The sequence below is a fragment of the Camelus bactrianus genome, chromosome 33 (assembly GCF_048773025.1).
Source record: "Camelus bactrianus isolate YW-2024 breed Bactrian camel chromosome 33, ASM4877302v1, whole genome shotgun sequence".
Taxonomy (NCBI): domain Eukaryota; kingdom Metazoa; phylum Chordata; class Mammalia; order Artiodactyla; family Camelidae; genus Camelus; species Camelus bactrianus.
The window spans coordinates 8,624,489-8,644,711 of record NC_133571.1 but is presented as its reverse complement, the minus strand read 5'-3'; the positions used below and the strand labels follow the sequence as shown (position 1 = coordinate 8,644,711).

At 36.6% G+C, this 20,223-nt stretch overlaps 1 protein-coding gene across 4 annotated transcripts; it reads left to right on the top strand.

Moving 5' to 3' along the window:
- The first annotated feature begins 478 nt into the window (after window positions 1-478).
- Window positions 479-17,903, top strand: IL18 (interleukin 18). 4 transcript variants are annotated; one of them, XM_010968922.3, is made up of 7 exons: window positions 479-901; window positions 3,139-3,255; window positions 7,602-7,688; window positions 8,492-8,503; window positions 12,385-12,519; window positions 13,331-13,464; window positions 16,944-17,903. In XM_010968922.3, the coding sequence occupies exons 2-7, from the start codon at window positions 3,168-3,170 to the stop codon at window positions 17,163-17,165; spliced, it is 678 nt and encodes a 225-aa protein (XP_010967224.1). In that variant the 5' UTR covers window positions 479-901; window positions 3,139-3,167; the 3' UTR covers window positions 17,166-17,903. The 4 variants fall into 4 exon arrangements, with proteins under 4 accessions (XP_010967224.1, XP_074213029.1, XP_045361801.1 ...); XM_074356928.1 differs by lacking the exon at window positions 8,492-8,503 and having other exon boundaries at window positions 482-901; XM_045505845.2 differs by lacking the exon at window positions 3,139-3,255 and having other exon boundaries at window positions 489-901.
- The last annotated feature ends 2,320 nt before the right edge of the window (window positions 17,904-20,223 follow it).

Below are 20,223 nucleotides of genomic sequence, written 5' to 3'. Positions count from 1 at the left end.
CCTTTGTAATCACTGCTGTGAACGTGATGTTTTTATGACCTTATGAAATGAAAACTCTATATTGTTAAAACAACAACAGAAAAACACCTGAACTAGCTGCTGATGTAAACAGTTTATTTCTAAGTCTAGAACCCCTCTGTTCAGTCTCTCGCTGTGATGGCAAAAAAACCAAAAACAAAAGGTCACCTTACTAATTCCCTTGCTAAGAAGGTAATACAATTTAGCACATGTTCAAGAGAAAATTGAGAAACTTTGTTTCTGCTAATCATTTTCAAGGCTGTGATAGTCACACTCTGCTCTTTAAAGTTCCATTTTGGGTGCTATGATTACATTATAGGAATTATTCTTGTAGGATTATTCAGCATTGTTAGATAAAAAAATTTTTCATATGAAAGTGTAAGTAGAAATTCTAAAAAGAGAGATTAATGTGAGAAAAGATGCTTCTAATAGACAAAGAAGGTGCTTTTCTTTAAAGTGCTTGGATGTCCTTCTGAAAGAGGTACAGGCTTTGGAAAAGCCAGAACTGCAACAAATGAAATGATTTCATTAAAGTTATATATGATTTTTACATGAAAAGAAATGCCCGTATTCTCTGACACTTTATTTCAAGTTTCACTGCCCTAAGAAAGAGCCCACATTTGAAGGCGGGTCCAAGGCGTGCCAGAACAGTCTCCTCCCTCCACCCTCTTCCTCCTTTCTCCCAAGTGCTTGGCACACACACCCCTCCCCAGACCGCTGTTGGATTCGAGCAGCGAGAAGTTGTGTTTTCCAATTCTTTCTGCATTCCTGGCTGCTTGCTTCTGCTGCTGAAGGGGGAAGGGGCTGCCTCCTTTTACCAGGACAAGAAAGGGACGTCAAATCTTCCAGACCACTTCCTCTCCCAGGAAACTGTTGAGCACAGGTAAGAAATATGATTCCTCTTTATTTGGAAACCTAGATACAGCGATTACAAGTAGATAATCTAAAAAAGCGACTGAGAGGAGTTTAAGTATTCTGACATAACTATGATGGGTGACTAGTCAGTTACAACATAAGGAACACAGCAAAGTCAGAGTAAAATCTTATTCTTTCTTTTACCCAATCTTGGAGAACATCAGTTCAGGGCAAATATTCTCAAGCTTTTTGGTCTTGTGACCTCTTTCTACTCTTAAAAATTATAGAGTGTCCTGAAGAATTTTTGTTTCTCTAGGTTATTTGCTGTATTCTGTCATTTACTGTGTTAAAAATTAAAACCGAGAAACATAAAAAACTGACTTATTAATTGATTTTAAAATAACAAAAAGCACATAACATGTCAGTATAAATAGCATTTTAAATTATGGATAACTATATATTTTTTCCCAAAAACTCTACTTTGAAAAGTGGTGGTGTTTTTCATTTTTACAAATCTCTTTAATGTCTGGCTTAATAGAACAGAGCTGCATTCTCATCTGCTTCTGCTTTCAGTCTATGCAATATCAAGCACAGAATATAACCCCTTGTAAGCTCTATTGTACACTCATGAGAAAATGAGTGAAAGATGAATTACATCTTAGAGGTATTATGAAAATAGCTTTGACCTCATGAACTCCCAAGAATTGCTGCTTTAGAATAAGATAAATGTTTCTCTTTAAAGAGCTTCTCAATTCTGAATCAACTATTTTAAAAGCAAACAAAAAAATTGCCAGAGGTTGAGAATCTATAGAATCTGCGTCAGCATCCTTAGGCTGGGCCAAATTGGACAATGTTATAGCATTTCCCAGGAGAATTTTATTTCACAAGGAAAGGGTTGAATGAATATCTCTGTTTTGATGTATAAATAACAAAAATTAGGATATTCTTAAACTCTTCTTTTTACCTATATCTAGCTATCATATGTTCTATTAAATCTTCCTTCAAAATATCTTTAAAATCTGGATATTACATCCTTACATGAATATTATGAATTCTTACCTGAATTCTTATAGTTTCAGAGCCTGTCTCTAATCTTTTCCATAATGCCCTTGCGAACTCAGTAACCTGCATTCTTATTGCCTGTGAAATTAAATACAAACTTTCACATGACTTTCAAAGCACTGCGTAATCTAACCCCACCCCACCTTGTGTTCACTGCAGGATAGCAGGATTGTTCCTCTACAGTCAAAAAATATATCCATCCAGTCTACCCCCCCACTACAACATTGTGTTAAGTATCACATAAATGCTCTTCCATGTTCTTATCCATATATTCAAATTGTAAGCATTCAAGATTAAATTCAGTTCTCCTTTTCACACAAGGCCATTCCATCAGTTTCACTTTGGCTTTTTGCTTCGAGTCTGTATTTAGCAGTTAATTGTATACACCTTTGATCATTAACTATTTACCTAAAATTTTACCTGAGCCTTCTTCCACCCTAACCTCCACCATGCCCACATACTTTCATTCATAAGATGGCAGAATTTAGAAGGACAAAATGACTATTAGAACTGAAAAGTTAGATTTTGATCTTGTTGCTGTCAAGATTTTAGGGAATTAGATAATATGCTTTCTTATTTCCCCCCACACCTATTCTACAGAATTGGAATTTCATAGCAAGGATAAACATAATCATAATTGCCTTTCAAGTTCAAAACACTTTTACTTTTAAGCTATTAATTAGTATGTCTTTAAACTTCTAATGGCTTAACAAAGTTGACTAGATGATAAATATTTAATCAATATGTGTTGTTTTACAATTATGAAGAAGTGGTTACTGGGGCATTTGCCACATATAAATGGTTCTCTCTTTGCAGCCTTAACTAGAATATAGAATTACAGAATGCTGGAGCTAGGGAAAAAAAACCTTAAATATTGACCATTCAACTCCCTCCCTCCCTCCTTGTCCAAATGAAGAAACTGACCCTCAAAATTAAATGATTTGCCCCAGCACAGATTGGAACACATGTGGCTTAATTTTCATCATGATTTTATACCTTTCACTAGCCTCTGGCTAGTTTCCAAGGCTTGTGTAACTAAAATTTTTTTGTTGCAAAGAACCAATTATCACTGCATACTCCTTGGAGGATCTATCTGGGGTCGTTTATAACTCTTTTTTTTTTTTTTTTTTTTTTGAAAAAAGCCAGAATCTTAGGTGAAATATTCAAAGCATTTTTATCCAATGGGAACTATAATTTTCATAGATTACAGTTAAGAAACCAAAGGAGCGTGGATGAGAAAGAAAAAGAAGAGAATTGGGGAGAGGAAGAGGACCACAATACTTGTGATCATAGATGTACTGAGATCTAACAAAAAGAGTGGTAAGAAAATAAAGAATTCAAAATAAAGAGTCACATGAAATAAAAGAGAAACTAAAGAAACTACCAGGAAAAAAAAAAAAAAAAGAAGAGGAAGAATATTGGAGAAATTATTCTATTTTTTTAAATCTGTTTTCAGACTTCCCTCATTTTCATACTGTTTCTCATAGGCTTTCAGATGGAGTGAAAGTTTTAAGACAGAAAAAAATTTGTGCCACTCCCTTTATTCATGGTTGTCATGGCGACAAGATTTATCATAGCAAACATTTACTTACTTAACATTTATTGAGCTCCTATTGTATATAAAGTGTTGAAGATTCAAAAACAAAGGACAACTCATTGACTTAAAGAAACTCAGATTGAAGCTGGGCAAACCTATTTGTAATCAAAATAGTCTTAATTCAGTGTAATAAGAGCTATTTCAGGAGGATAAATGGTGAGCACTGAGGGGAAATGATTAGCTAGGAATGAAGGAGTGAGGGAAGTTTTCCTAGAGGAAATGTTTGAGCTATGACACAAAGGATAAAGGATTAAGAAGGGTTTGGCAGGCAAAAAAAAAGCAGAGGACGTTCCAGGAAATAACTGATCACAGTGTGGAGTGAGGGAGAATTCGAAAGCAAGAGGACCAAGTAAAGGATTATTAAAATAGAAGATACCAGAAGTGACAGGGGCTAGATTTAAAAGATTGCTGGTAGAGATAGAGAGGAGATACTGAATTCTAGAAACATTTCTGAGTTACAATCTACAGTATTTTTGAGACAGGAAAAGTTAGACAAGGTTGTTGAGAAGGACTCCCAGTTTTCATTTCGGGATAGGTTGTTTGGTCATATGTGTTAAAAAGGAATTCATTAGTGTATCTTACACTTGAATCTGTGGATCTGAAGCCAGAAATGGAAACTTGCAAGTTTTATATCCCCCAATAATGGCCAACCTCTCTCTTCACCTTGTATCTAAACTTCCTAAAAGAATAGTTTACATTCACTGTCTTTACTTTTTTTTTTCACCTCATTCTCCCACCTGCCTTCCGCTACCTCCACTTTCCCTAAACCATTCTGCTGATAATAATTGCCAAATTCATTGAACAAGTTGAAGCTTGTATCTAAATTATGGGCTTTGCAGCTTCTGATTTCAAGAAGCTCCTCCTCAAAGCTCCTTTGTTTTTTGACTTCTGTGATATTTATCTCTTAGATTTACAACTGAGGTATTTTCCACTCAAGCCTGTCTTTCATTCTCTTCTTTCTTAATGAAGTAACCACTCAACAAATTGCCCAAGCCAGAAACTTTGAGGTCATCCTCAGTTCCTCCTTCTTCCATTTGACCCACAACCAATCAGCTGAAAAATGCTGCTGTTTAATCTCTCTTGACTCCATCCTCTCCCTTTCACCGCCACAGCCATTACCTTGGTTTGTGGCATCATCAAGTCTTAACGGTTAAAATTGGTTCTGAGGTTGTTTTCTGGCCTGTGTCCAACTTCATGCCATCAAATCCGTTCTCTACACTGCTGCCAAAGTGAGCTTTTTGAAACATAAATTTTACCGTGTCTTTTTCCTACTGAAAGTAAGTCAGTACTTTTTCAGGAAAAAAAAAGTTCACCCCCTTTAGCCTAGTTAAACAGGGACTTTATAATCTGAATCTCTCCTTTACAAGCTTTTGTCATACTTAACCACAAGTTGCATTTTATGTGGGTTGAACTAGGCAGAATCAAACTAATGTATTATAAAAAAAATGATTGTCTCACTTTATAGGCAAAATGGAAATTTATAAACTCCAAATTAAATAGTTTATCTGGAGTGACAATGTCAAAGCCGGTAGGCAAGGTGACTTGTGAACTGTTGACACTATTGCCACATGGAAGTGTCTCTTATACCTGGTGGAATTATTTCCTTTCATGTCACTATAGTACAAACTAGGCTGTTCTTTAAGTATCTCAGAAACTCTTGAGACATACAGGTTATTGTTGTTCTATTATTTTTTAACATTTACTACTATTATAATTTTAAATTTGTTTTCATTTATTCATTTATTCGGCAAACTTTTGTCAGATGTCTGCTATATGCCAGGCACCATTCTAGGCACTTGGAGTACTAAACTGAACCTAACAGAGGTTCTTTACCTTATGGAACTTACATTCTTGTAAGGGGAAAATTAATAAAATAATAAAGACTATGCTAACAAACTATGTTAAATATTTAAGGCCAAATTTTTATGAAATTGTCAAGAAGGTATAATTTATCTTTGAGAATCTCAGCCATTTATTTTCAACATCCTCCTCCCTCCACCCTGCCATGATGCCCTTTTTTCAAGACACTTAGATATTCCAAAAGTTCATTCTTTTTCTCTTTTGCTTTTTTATCTAAACAATATTTATAGAGAACCATATATATAATTAAAAATATTATGTGTCTATGTGTGTATACATATATATACTTATATATTATATATAAACTGAATCTAGATAAAACTGTTAAATGACCACCAAATGGAGGGGCAGTTCAAGATGGCCTGGGAAAATCCTAAACTCACCTCCTCCCACAGACACAACAGATCTACAGCTACATATGGCTCAGTTCCCTCTGAAAAAGACCTGAAAACTAGCTGGAAGCTCCTCCACAAAAAAAGATTTAAAAGTCCCATCCAGATGGGTAGGAGAGGTAGTGACAGGGTCTCACCAAAAGCCCCACCTACAGTGCAGCCACCCACAATCAGGAGGGACATCATCAATACAGAGCTACTCCCTGAGGACTGAGAGGTCAGTGCCCAGCATCACGAACCCCAACCCTCGGAAACTGCACCAAAGAGATGAGCTCCCAAAACATCTAGCTTTGAAGACCAATGGAGTTTACATCCAGGAGGACCATAGGGCTGTAGGCAACAGACTCCACTCTCAAAGGGCTTGACTCACTCACCCCAGGACCCATCACGAAAATAGTTTGAAAAGCACCCAGACAATATGTGGGGAGGCTCATTTGTTAATCTTAAAGCATCTGAGGGAGGTGCAGGAGCTTTTAGGACTCCATGGACGGAGCCCTGGCAGCTGCCATTTTTGCATTCTCCATCTGTCTCACTAGCACTGGCACTGGCAGCTAGCATCTTTGCACTCCTCCTCTGACCTACTAATACCAGTGGGCACACCACACCCCCACAGTGCTCTCATGGCAATCCAGTGAAGTCTGTGCACCCCTACTCAGAACCACGCTTTTACAGGCAGAAAATTAAATGTATAGGATCAGAAAAGAAACCCATTATATCAAAATAGGGTTATCAAAAAGTTTTTTTTACAAATTTTTGTGTGATATATATGTGTTCCTTTATTAACACATGAAATAGCAATTGTACTCTTGGGTCTAATAAATTCCGTATATTTCAAAGTAGTAATGAGTTTAAACCATATTTCAAGAGCTCTGCAGCAATTAGAATAAGAAATATGTTTTTCTATTAATGACAGTCGCAGGTACTATGAATACTACTGTGGTTTGCTTCCTACACCATAATGCAAGGAACTGCTAAATTTTAGTTAGAAGTTGGTGAAAATAAATATGCAATTGTTTTTCCCATCCAAGTTCATAGAGTTCCCAGATTTACAACCCCTGCTCCATAGACAAAAGTCTGGAAGGATGTATACTGTACTGGAGGGCTCGGGGCAGGGGGACAGAGGAGAAGAGGAAAAAGAATTTTTAACATTTTCTATTCCTGTGTTATTTGACTTTTTTACAGAAAGATTGTATTTGTGTATTACTTGTGTAAAAAGCATAGTGTGATCCAGACTCCAGATCAAAAGCTGCTGCTGCTCAGTGAGAAAGAGGGCCATCAGATGCCAGAGCCCTTCAGCCACCTCCCACCCTGCCCCCACTCCCAGACAGAAACACTATTTTTAATCAGTGCCCCAACTTTAGCACTTTGACAATGAAGTCACAAACCTTCAATCTCACACTCACTGGGACCCCACCAGTTATAAGACAGAGATAGAAGTAGTTCCTAGTTAAAGGACAGGATTAGGTGTGTGTCTGGTGTCTATATATTGGTAATATATGTATATTTCCCCCAAAATACTAGAACAATAATTCACTTCAATAGTGGGCCACTTATCCACCCTTAATAACATTGTTTAATGAGAGACTGCTTTCTGGATTCCAAGTATCTAATGGTTTGCAAGAGAAGATTTGAACATGTCCGTTCATAAACTGAAGACTCCTGGCATTTACTAAATGTCCAGAGTGTTCGTCAGCATGCTGGGTGGTACACTGACTTCTGGAATTGGTGGTAGAACAAGGGAGTAAGTGGTAAAAGATTCCATTTGTGTTAAAGGAACAATCACCACCTTTTAACAGATGCCTCTTTGCTTTCATTAGGGATAAAGATGGCTGTTCAACCAATAGAAGACAATTGCATGAGCTTTGTGGAAATGAGATTTATTAACAATACGCTTTACTTTGTAGGTAAGTCTAAAACAACAGCCCAAATACAGCATTCAGATCAATGTATTCAAGTTGAAAGGATCTAAGGTGAACTAGTAAGGACTCTTTCTTGCCACCAACTTCCACTGTAATACTAATAACACTCTTCTCTGGGAAATATATTTATATATTGGGCCTCTAAAAATTAACCACGGTGTGTCCAAGGTCCCAGCACCTTGTCTCACGACATGTCCTGGCGCTTTAGTTAGTAGTAGCCCACTCACAAGGTGGCTGCAGGCGCCCGTGATGAAAATCCTACACAATTGGATACGTTCAGGTAATACAATTTCCCAAAGCAAACTGGCAAATTACATAAGAGATACATATCTTAAATCTAGAGCTCTGTGAGTTATACCATTTTATGTAAATATATTTAACAAATAAAAATAAATGTTTATGGTTAATCTTCCTTGGACAGTTTGGCTTTATTTGAAAGCTTCAAAGAAAGTCTTTAGACGACTTCCCATTGAAGTAATACATTTAAGAGTAAAATCTATCACTTTATAGAGTTTTTTTTGAGCTACAAATTTGAACTTCTGAACCCTAGATTTAAGCTTTATATCTAACATACCTGAGAACACACTAAGTCTAACTGGCTTCATTTGATGGAACCTTTCAGATGATTATATAATATTTTTATGGAAGCCAACAAAGGCCTTCGCTGGCAAGGTAGGGGGTTAAAGAATGCAGAGTGGCAGAAAAAAGTAATAAAAGGGTAGAGAGAGAGGAAATTCTGAGTTGAAATACAGAATGTAACATATTTTGTTTCTCTTTTTCCCTTTTAGCTGAAAATGATGGTAAAGTATACATTTATTTCTTTCTCTTTGTAAAATAAATAGCTACTTGATTAAGCATCCCACAGGCATATCCATATCACCATCCTCAGCTGAGAGAATTTATTTGAGAAGCCGATAGGCCCTCAAAGGAACGTGGACTCAATAGGACTGCTTTGGAATAAAGATGACTAAAAGGGATGCAAAAAAGAATTTCCAACAAAATATGCCTCTCTACACCTTAGGAAATTCTCCAGCTCTTAGAATCTACAAAATAGATCTTGCCTGTTACATATATCCTGAGATGAGCAGCAAGTCAGGGATTCTCTGGAGTACATAGGAAAAGGGGATTGAAGCATGAGAATTGTCCAAAATCAAGAACACCCTTTCTCTTATAAATGCTTTGGGGAGAAGCCTGGGAGGCTCCCAGGGTGCAGGGAATTCTGAAGCAGAGAGATGGAGAAAGGTAGAGAAAACAGATCTCTGAGGCTGAGTCATTAAGTCTTGCTAAGAAGTGAATGTACCTGTCCCTTGTACTTCTGACATTCAAGGAGAATCATACCGGTACATAGCCTATGATCCTCTAACAGACCCCCAGATTATTAAAGGTCATTAGTTTCTCATACTTTTCCTTAAAAATAGCAGTTTCCTCATTCTTAAGTTGATCCTTACTACAATGGAAATAGAGAACAGCAACTTTTTTTTTTAATACTATTCCTTCATGTCTCTTTTCCAAGATTTACTGAGATATTATTGACATATTTTGCTTCTTAAAGATTGCCCTACTCCCATTTATTTAATTCAATAAATATTAGCATCTGTATCTCAGGCACTATGTTAGGCACTATGATATAACAGTGAGCAAAACACAGGTCCTATAGGAAGAAGCAGGCATACTAGGAAGGCAATTGGAACATGATATGTTAAGTATTACAAAGGCACAGGATGCTATGGGAGCACGTAGCAGGGCACCTAATTTAGTCCAGTAGATTCTGGGAGGGCATTTTGAAGAAGGAAGAGAACTAAAAAGTAAATAGAGGTTGGCCAAGAGAAGATGTTCTGGGCAGAAACAAGAACACATGCAAAGGCTAAGATATGAAAGAAAGTGTGGCGTGTATGAGAAATTAAGAGTAATTCAGAATAGGAGTAGAGTGGGACCAGGAAAATGGTGAGAGAAGAATGATAAATAGGGTGCAGATCAAGAAGATACTCTTATTCCAAGATACTGAATTTGGACTTTATCTTTAGAGTAATGAGGATTCATTAAGCACAATATGCATGATCTAGGATACAGATTAGTTTGCTATAACAAAGAGATCCAAAAATATAGCAACTGGATAAGATAGAAAATATTTCTATTGAATACAAATCCAAGTAGTCAGTTCAAGACTAGTATGGCTGGATGTAGCCTGATGATGCTGGCAACTCAAGTTTCTTCTGTTTTCTATTTCAACATCCCCCAGTTGTTGAACTCATTCACATCCTTGAAAATCTTCACCACACTTTTGGGTCTATATCCCAGCTAGCAAGAAAGTGGTCAAAGTAAGAGGAAGACACTCCTTTTAAAGGCTCTTTTTAGATGTTGTAAACATCAAGTCCACTCATACTGTATTGAGAATTTAGTCATATGGCACCAGCTGTAAGGAATCTGGAAAATGACTTTATTTTGGGTGGTCATATGATTCGTTAAAATTCAGAGATAACATGATCATATCTCTGAATGTTAACTTTAACTAAAATTGAATTTTAATTTATTCTGGCTTCAGTAGAAAGAATTGCTGGGGGGGGCTAAAATGGGGGGATGCCAATTAAGAGGCCATTATTGTAGTCCCTATAAGAAATGATGGTGACATGAATTAAGGTCGGAACAGTGGGGTGCCAATGAGGGCTGTGAAGAGACTTTAGAAATACGTGGAAGAATCAACAGGACATGGTTTGGAGTTGGATTTGGAAGGGGATGGAGAGAAAGACAGTAAAGATGATGCTTACATTTTTTCATGTGGACAATTTGTACCATGCAGTGAAATAGAAAACAAGAGGAAAAGCAGCGTAAAGAGGACTGCAGGGCAAAGGGGAAAATAGATGATGGGCATGGTTTTGGGCCATCCTAGTGGGGATGTCCAGTAGATTCTTGGACATATGGTTCTGAACGCAGGATAAAAATTTGGGCTGGATATGTAGATGTAAGAGACACGCATAAAAATGGCATCTGAAGCTATAGGAATAAAATGACAAATCAGAGGAAATATGTAGAGTGAAAAAGTAAAAGCCATGGACTAAACTCTGACGAATGCCTACAATTAGAGGATGCAGTAGAAAGAGAAGCTAATAAAACAGAACCGAGTAACCAAAGAGGAATAAGAAAGACAAAGAAAGCCACAGTCCCAGGAGAGCATCTCAAGTTGGAGATAATAGGCACTGTGTTGAATTTTGCAGCCTTGAAAATCAAGAGCCAGAAAGCATCTATTACATTTAGCAACAGGGAGTTTTGTGATCTTGGTGGAAGCAATTTGGTGGAGAAATGGAGGCAGAGGCAGATTGCAGTGAGTAGAAGAAGGGTGAATGGAAAGTAAGGAAATGATACATCCAATTCTTGCCAGAAGCTCGGCTAAAGGAGGAGAGAAATAAGTCTAGCTACAGAGTGGGATACGGTGGATGGAGGTGTTTTAAGTCTCAAAATGAAAAGAGCCTTATGCTTTTATGATTACAAAAGTAATGTGTTTATTATAAAAAATTCAGGCAATGAAGGTAAGAAAATGAAGAAAAATAAAAACATGACAATAACAACAAAATATTCATTGCTATCATTTTGATGTTTATACATAAAATACTACAGTTAAGCCTCTTTTTTCTGGTTTAATACATGGACATCTTTCTGTCTTTCCATGGCAATGAATAATTGCTATTATATTAAATTTATGATAATCCATAGTAAGAACATACCAGAATTTATTTGATAAATTCTCAAATGATGGACGTTTAAGTTGTTTCCAGTTTGTTGTTATTATCAAAATACTCCTATAAGCCTTCTTCTAGAGACATATTTACACATTTGTGTACTGTTTTTTTAGGGCAAAATCCAGGAAGGAGAATTGCTGAGTTGTTGGAAGGAAGGATGATGGTAGATCAAAGCTTCATTGAAAGTGCATGCAGAGCACAGATGGGGTTAGCCTGAGATGCTGGGAGGGGCACCGTTTACACATTTCACTTAGGACAAGACGGGTAGAGGAAATAACAACTGATGAGACAGTTTAAGTGTGTAAGTGACCAGCAGGAAATCATTTGCTGAAAGTGAAGGCAGAGGTGACAGTGCCGAGATCCCGAGGGGAGTGAAGAGGGTTTGAAATTGCAGCCATGGACTATGGAAGACGTGCTGAACTATAAAAGGAAAGTATTGACGATAGATGTGTTTGTTATGGCACTAATTTGCATATTTGTATGATTGTTTACCAGCAGCACACTCAGTGGCCAAGTTTAGAGTTTTGTAGTAGAAAGACAAATGAGTTCGGGATTTAAGATACTGGCAAAAGGGTAGATAAAAGGATGAACCAGGAGATCCAGGCTGCACAGAGAAGGAAGTGAAGATTAGAAGAGCTTAGATAGAAAATGTAAGAGTCAGGAGGACTCAGGAAAGTGGAAGAAACATGTAAGGAAACTACAAGGATAGGAGACTGGTCAGAAAGTAGGATATTTGAATTGAAGAGTTCAGAAATAGAGTAGTTCTAAGTGATAACAAGAACAGGGTATGACCTTAGAAGTGGATTAAAAAACACTGTGCAGCTTTACCTCAGCTTCCATAACAGAAGGTAGTGATTGTTATTGAAAACTGGAATATATAGTATGCCTATTTGTAAATTTAGAGGGGGAAAAGCTTTTTTTTTAATGAAATTTAATGTGCATTGTAGAAGGCCTGGAATCAGATTACTTTGGCAAGCTTGAACCTAAACTCTCAATCATACGAAATTTGAACGACCAAGTTCTCTTCATAAACCAAGGAAATCTACCCGTGTTTGAGGATATGCCTGATTCTGACTGTTCAGGTATTTTTTTTTTAATTATGTTTGTAAATGTGGAAATGGCCAGCAACTTCTTCCAACTCCATTTAACTGCCTATACTTTTCTATGATAGACCTAACCCTTATATGAAAAGTCATAGTAATAATAATTTCACTTACAAGAAACTTTATAGAGAATCTATATTTTTTTTAGCTGGGCTGAAAAATTGATACAATAAAGATAGTACGGGGTCATGCTACTTTGACCCTACACTTGAATCACCAATCCCTTGACTATAATTGCATTAACTGTGTAGGATCGCCATTGAGTTGGATCCTTAATACCTGCTGTTTACAGCTGAAATTGCTGATAGCATTTTCAAAACCCAGAATTAAATATAAATATACAAGCATTTCAGATAAGTCTGCCCTCAGAAATTTAGCGTGTCTTGGAAAATGAGTAAGTTCACTGTGCCTTCCAAGGGATGAATTCCAAACATCAGAGTTCAGGCAGAGTTGACAGAGTGAATGTACACTGTTGAAAAATCCTGAATTTTTAACCCTTAACAGACAGATCTTTAATATTCTATTTAGCATTTAAAAGTTAAAGACAATCTTCTAGAATTCATAAAATCCCTTTAGCACTCAAAAAGTTGCTGCATTTGTTATAATACATATTTAAGTGTGTTTTAAAGAATGCATGAACAATTGTACAGTCTTCTGCTAACTGGCTGAATCTCAGTGTGAGATTGGTGATGGGCTTATTAAGGATTATCCTTTGGTTAATTTGCATAAATGCTTATTTGCAAAAAAAATTCTTCTAACTAGCATGCTCATTTGTTAATCTTTATTTCAGATAATGCACCTCAGACTCTGTTTATCATTAATGTGTACAGAGACAGCCTCATTAGAGGTGTGGCAGTAACCATCTCTGTGAGGTGTAGGAAAACTTACACTCTCTCCTGTAAGGACAAAATTGTTTCCTTTAAGGTAAGGCTGAACTTTAATTTGTTTTAGTAATATTTATACGCAAAGTTAGAAAGCCCAAATATACCAGTACAACTTTTTGCCTAAAACAAGAATAGCAAGATGTAGATTAAAATGGATACTTACTAAAAATTGTCAAACTCTTTTTAACTTACTGTAGTAACATTGTTTTTCCGAGCCGGCCATAGGGAGGAAGGGGCACAGCCCTTGTTACATAACCTAGGCCTTCTGAATAATCAAGCTATAGATAAATAATAACACAGAATACATATATGAATTATTATATTTAATAATTGCATGTGACTTTCCAGAATAAGTCCTGCTACACAGAATGAAGCTAATTGTTCTTCCGTAAATCCTCTACTTTGTAAATTATGATAATATTTTAATCCCTAATTGTTTTGTTCCTGCTTCTTCACCTAAGTCTTGGCTACAACCCTTAGCATTCAGCTGATGTATGTTATTTTTAATGTTAATCTAGGTGAATTAAATTAATAAAATCAGTTGTAAAAGCAACAGTATAATATATCTCAAAGCCAAGTATAAATTATTTATGGCCATTGCTTTTTCCTCTGTTCTCCATTTTCTTCTCCATTGCCATTTTTCTCTATTTTTTTCCACTATTATTGGATTAAAAAATCATTAACTATCATTATGGGTTGACCCAGAAAACTTCCCTTCCAGTGAGAGCAGCCAGGGGATGCTCACAAACGGGCAGTGTTTCGGAGGTGAATCTTGTGTCGTGAAGACTTTCTGAGTGGAGATTTGCCAATAAAGAACTGCTGTCAAGATCACTCAGTTCCCACCAAAAATTAGAGTATGACCTTAGTAGACATGCCAAGGGGCAAATCGGGAGGGAGGAAAAAGCCACTCTAAAGCACAAGTAAGATCAGGTGTCTGCAACAAATAGAGCCTCCAAACAAGTCTCTTAGCCATCCCCCTCCAACCAGAGTGATACCCTTTCAGGTGACAATTTGGAGTCCTTGCTCTCTGACCTGACAGGCAGGAAGCTTAGTTATTGTAATGACTTTAGAGGCCTGGGGGTGGACAAACAGGGTCGAGAGAGTTAAGCATGGTGTCACTTAGCAACAAAATCAGAAGGGAAGGAGGAAGGTGACCAAGCTCAAGCCATGTGGGCTAGAGAAAAACTAACTCTGCTGCAGAAGCTGGGGGAAAGCCTGATCTATAAGTGGATTCCTGTTGAGAGACCAGGGAGAGTGTTAAGAAGATGGAAATGATGCTTGGCATATAGTAGACATTGGAGCAAATCCAGGTTTAGGGGAGCCTGAAGATTACGCAATTTGGGCAGCCCTTTTAAGGAAATAGACTATATAATTATCAAAAGCATAAAGTTGACAATTTATTTAGAACAAGAAAAGAAGAGGCCTTAGAAGAGACTTGGGCAAGTGAGGGGATCTTCTAAGCTTCATTAGCTTCACAGTAAATTTGCTTCTGGTAGGAACTCAGTAAATAGTTGGAAGGAGGGAGGAGGAGGAAGGGAGGAGAAGGGGGAAGGAGGGAGGGAGGAAGGGGTAAGCTAGGACCAGTTTTAGCTTGGGCTTTGTAATCCCTTTTTCTCCCACTAATATGAATCTTAGCAATGATTATAAATCTAGACTAGGTTCTAGATCATAAGACACAACTAACTGCCATTATGTGCTCACCTTTCTGTGTTGGTTACTTTTTATAAAGTCCTGGAGCTTACGGTTACCCCTGTTATTCTTTGGGCAAGACCCTTCATGGTATCAACAGGGATGTGCTTCAAGAGGTGATTGTCATTGTCTATTCCTTGTATATCCATCCAAGTATGGTCAGGACTCTCTCAAACTTGCTGATGCACTTGGGAGACGACCAAGAGGACAGATGTTAGGCCAAGCTTAACTGTCCTTGAGATCAAAATCAGCCCCTCCTGATGTAAAGAATCCTTTAAATCCTTGCTTGGAGCACTCAGGTTTCACCAGGTAGGACTTTCCAAGTTGGGGGTTCCCCAGGGTCACCAGATTGTTTCTACATTCACTTGCTGTGCACCTTCTTTATGACGGCTGTGAATAGTCAACACTAAAGCCAAGGAGAGCTACTGTCCCAGGATTTCCTTGCCTCTGTTCTGAAATGTGACATTGAACTGTGATTAGACAGCCTGTTCTACCTATCCACACCCACCACCTTCAACTCTAAACTTTCCATGCTAGGTTTGAACTAACAGGTTCATCTGCTAATACTTCTAGAGCTTTTGAAGTTTTGACTAAGGATTATTTCCCATTAGACTTCAGCTTAGTCCCAAAGTGGTTCCCCAGTTTAGGGTCTCTTCCTAAATTCTGCTATACTGTAGACAGCCGCAGAAACAGGTGCCAGTGGGAAAACCAGTTTGTACTGTCATTATTTCAAGACTGAACATTTGAGCTAGAGGACAAAGTTCAAGAGTTATGATTGTAAATTCCATAACTGATTGAGAAGTTTAGAAATAACCCCCAGGTTCTTTTAGGCATCTTAGGAGGATGCTGGAATGCTATTTGGGGTTGGGGCAGTGGTGAGGGGCTCTCTGTCCATCCTCAGTTAGGATCGTGAGGATCTTTGCTATCAGAGGGTCAAAATTAAGTTCAAAATGTCTCCTGGTTCCAGGATTAACATGGAAAAACCTGAGGTGATCCTCACATTTTCTAGTCCATCCTGAAAAGTCGGTGTGATAAAATAATTGGCATAGTGCAGGCAGTACTGTCAGGTGACCAGCAGGATTATAGTCTCAAGTGATCTATTCATTCTTGGGAATACCTTATTCTGCAGCTAAAATATATAAGAATCAGCATTTGGCCTTCTAGGGCAGTGCCCAATCAAAAGACAGACTACCTGCAGGGCAGAAATTCAGGACTACTATGGAACTAGAGAGCTTGGCAGGGAAGCAACAAAGGGGACTAAGCCAAGACATCAGAGCTATACAGGAACCCAGGACCTGGCCCTAGAACAAGCAGCGAGTTAGAGCCAGTTTCAGTTCTAGGCTCCACTGAAGGAAGCAGCTGAGAATCTGGCCACTTCCTGCCTTTCTCACAGTTAGTTCTCAAACTGGAGCTACCCTAGGCCTATGGGTGGAGTCATCAATGTCTTTGGCTATGAATGGTTGGAGAAGACAGGAACTGGTATTAGCCTAAAAAAGCTGTGGTCTTTGCTGGAACTGTACTTCATCTTGAGCAGATATGAACTTCACTTAATGCGAGAGGAGAAAAGGAAATCATATGATGGATATATTGGGAGGTCTAGATTTGAATATGAATTCCATGGTGGGAAAAGCCAGAGTGGGCAGGCAGAATGGGAGACTGGAAATCAAGTTGGAGAGGAGGTCAGTATCTCTATACTCAAGGGATTTTTTTTTCTTAACTCTTGAGAATATAAACTTCTTTAGTTCTGTTCAGTAATATATTTCAAAACAAACTGCACGTATTCAAATTGGTCATGTATTTAAAAATTAAGTAACTTTTTTCTCTCTCTAGGAAATGAGCCCTCCTGATAATATTGATGATGAAGGAAATGACATCATATTCTTTCAGAGAAGTGTTCCAGGACATGATGATAAGATACAGTTTGAGTCTTCATTTTACAAAGGGTACTTTCTAGCTTGTAAAAAAGAGAATGACTTTTTCAAACTCATTTTGAAAGAAAAGGAGGACTTTGGAGATAAAGCTATAATGTTTACTGTTCAAGACAAGAACTAGATATTAAAATTGCGTAGTTTGACCTTTCTGACTTTGTGTCTTTCAGAAAGGTTATGAGTTTGAACCTGTATTACAATGATGAAATAAAATGAATAGTGCTCTCAAGAGGTACCACTAATAAATTAATAATAAGTTTTCACAAAATTGAAATGGTTTCCCCTTATCCAGGTGAAAAAAATATTTGTATAATGTAAAAAGAATGCTTGGTTTGAAAATACATTCTACATTGTTAATTGAAACGTAGATTGTATTCAGTAGAAGTGTTCTGAATATTTTGGGTTCTTGGTCCTAATGATGAATAATACTGATATTTGAATTTTCTAGTTTTTAAGAAAATAATTTAGACCATAAATATTTTATAAGAAACCACTTCATTTGAGTAATTTCTGCATTTCTTCCAAAGTCAGGATATCTTTAAAAGTCAAATTGATCCTGAATCCAGCAACATAGAAAAAGGATTATACACTCTGATCAAGTACCGTTCAATCCAGGAATGCAAAGATGGCTTAATATTCTAAAATCAATTAATGCAATACACCATATTAATAAAGGATAAAAACCCACAGCCATCCCAATAAATGCAGAAGAAAGTTTTTACAAAATCCAATTTGTATTCAAAATTCTCAACAAACTTGAAAGAGAACTTCCTCAATGTGATAAAGGGCATCTATGAAGAACCTAAAGCTAACGCCATGCTTAATGATTACCAAAAAAAAAAAAAAAAAAAAAAAAAAAGAATTTCAGCTCTTGCAGCTTCTATTCAACATCATGCTGGAGGTTCTAGCCAGCACAGTTACAAGAAAAAGAAAGAAAAACCACTCAGATTAGAAAGAAGAAGTAAAACTGTCCTTATTTGCAGACTGCATGATTCTGTATGTAGAAGATCCTAAGGAATAGACACACCCGTGTGCACACAAACCCCATTAAAATTAATAAACAAGTTCAGCGAGGTCACAGAATACAAGATTAATATATAAAGATAAATTGTATCTCTGTATACACGTATTTATCTTAAAAATAAGAAACCAGTTCCATTTGCAATAGTATTAAAAAGAATAAAGTACTTACGAATAAATTTAGCAAAAGAAGTGCAAGTTTTGAACACTGAAAATTTCAAAACATTGCTGAGGAAAATTAAATATAATCTAAATAAAAGTAGAGGCATTTTACATTCACTGATCAGAAGATAATATTTTAAAATTTTTTTTAATTTGTTTTTATATATTTTTTAAAGGTTACTTTCCATTTACAGTTATTACAAAATATTGGCTATATTCTCCATGTTGTACAATACATCCTCAAGCCTATCTTACACCCAATAGTTTGTGCCTCCCACCCACCGCTCCTGTATTGCCCCTCCCCACCCTCCACTGGTAACCACTGCTTTGCTCTCTATATCTGTGAGTCTGCTTCTTTTTTGTTATATTCGCTAGTTTGTGTATTTTTTAGATTCCACACATAAGTGATATCATACACTATTTGTCTTTCTCTGTGGAAGACTCAATATTGTTAAGATGGCAGTTCTCTCCAAATTGATCTATAGAATCAACTCAAACTCCATCAAGACTCCAGCAGGCTTTTTTGCAGAAGCTAACAAGCTGTATGTAAAACATATATGGAAATCCAAAAGACCCAGAATAGCCAAAAATTTTTTTAAAACAACAAAGCTGGATAACTTTCATTTTCTAATCTTAAAATTTAATATACGTGGCAGTACCAGAACAGTTTGGTACTGACACAAGGATAAACTTACAGATCAATGGAATAGATCTGAGAGTCCAAAAGTAAACCCTTATATTTATGGCCAGCTAATTTCTGACAAAGGCAGTTTGATAGAAAAGGAAAGTTTTCAACAACTGGTGCTGAGACAATTGAATATTCATATGCAAAAAGAAAAAAAGATGAACGTAGACATTTCCCTCACACTATCTACAAAAATTAATTCAAAATTGATCAGAGATATTGGCATAAAAGCTGAAATTATAAAACTTTTAGAATAAAACAGGAGAAAATGTCAAGATCTTGGACTAGGCAAAGATTTTCTAGACACAACCCAAGAAGCTTGATCTATAAAAGAAAACATTTAATAAATTGGATTTAATCAAAGTTCAAAATTTGGGAGTTAAACTGGAGGAAAGTTACAGGGGAACTCTCTATAATATCTTTGTAACTTCCTGTGAATCTTTAATTATTTCAAAACTTAAGGGGGAGGGTGTAACTCAGTGGTGAAGCACGTGCTTAGTATGCATGAGGTCCTGGCTTCAAACCCCAGTACCTCTATTAAAAAAATTATTTCAAAATTTAAAATGAAAAAAAAGAACTTTTCACTCAAAAGATGTCATTAAGAAAACAAAAAGACAAAGCACAGAGAAAATATTTGTAAATCACATGTATGTCAAAAAACTCGTATCAGAAATATACAACTCTTGCGGTTCAATAAGAAGACAATCCAGTTTTTTAAATGGGCATAAGATTTGAATAGATATTTCTCCAAAGAAGATGTACAAATGGATAATAAACACATAAAGGAATGCTTAACATTATTAATTATTAGGAAATGCACATTAAGACCACAGTAAGATACCACTTCATACCCACCAGGATGGCCATGATTAAAAAGACAGACAAGAGAGGGGCAAATTAGGGTTAAGGGATTAAGAGATACAAAGTAGTATGTATAAAATAGATAAGCAACAAGGATATATTGTATAGCAAAGGGAATTATAGACATTATCTTATAATAACTTTTAATAGAGTATAATCTGTAAAAATACTGAATCACTATGCTGTACACCTGAAATTAATATAATATTGTAAATCAACCATAATTCAATTTAAAAAAAAAAAAAGAGTAACAAGTGTTGACAAGGATGTGAATAAACAGGAATTCTCATTCATTACTGGCAGGAATGTGAAGTGGTACAGTCACTTTGGAAAATAATTCTACAGTTTAAATATAATTTTTTCATATGACCTAGCAATTCCATAGTCCTACATGTCTACTCAAGGGAAATAAAGCGTGTTCATACAAGGATTCATATGTTTATGTTCATAGCAG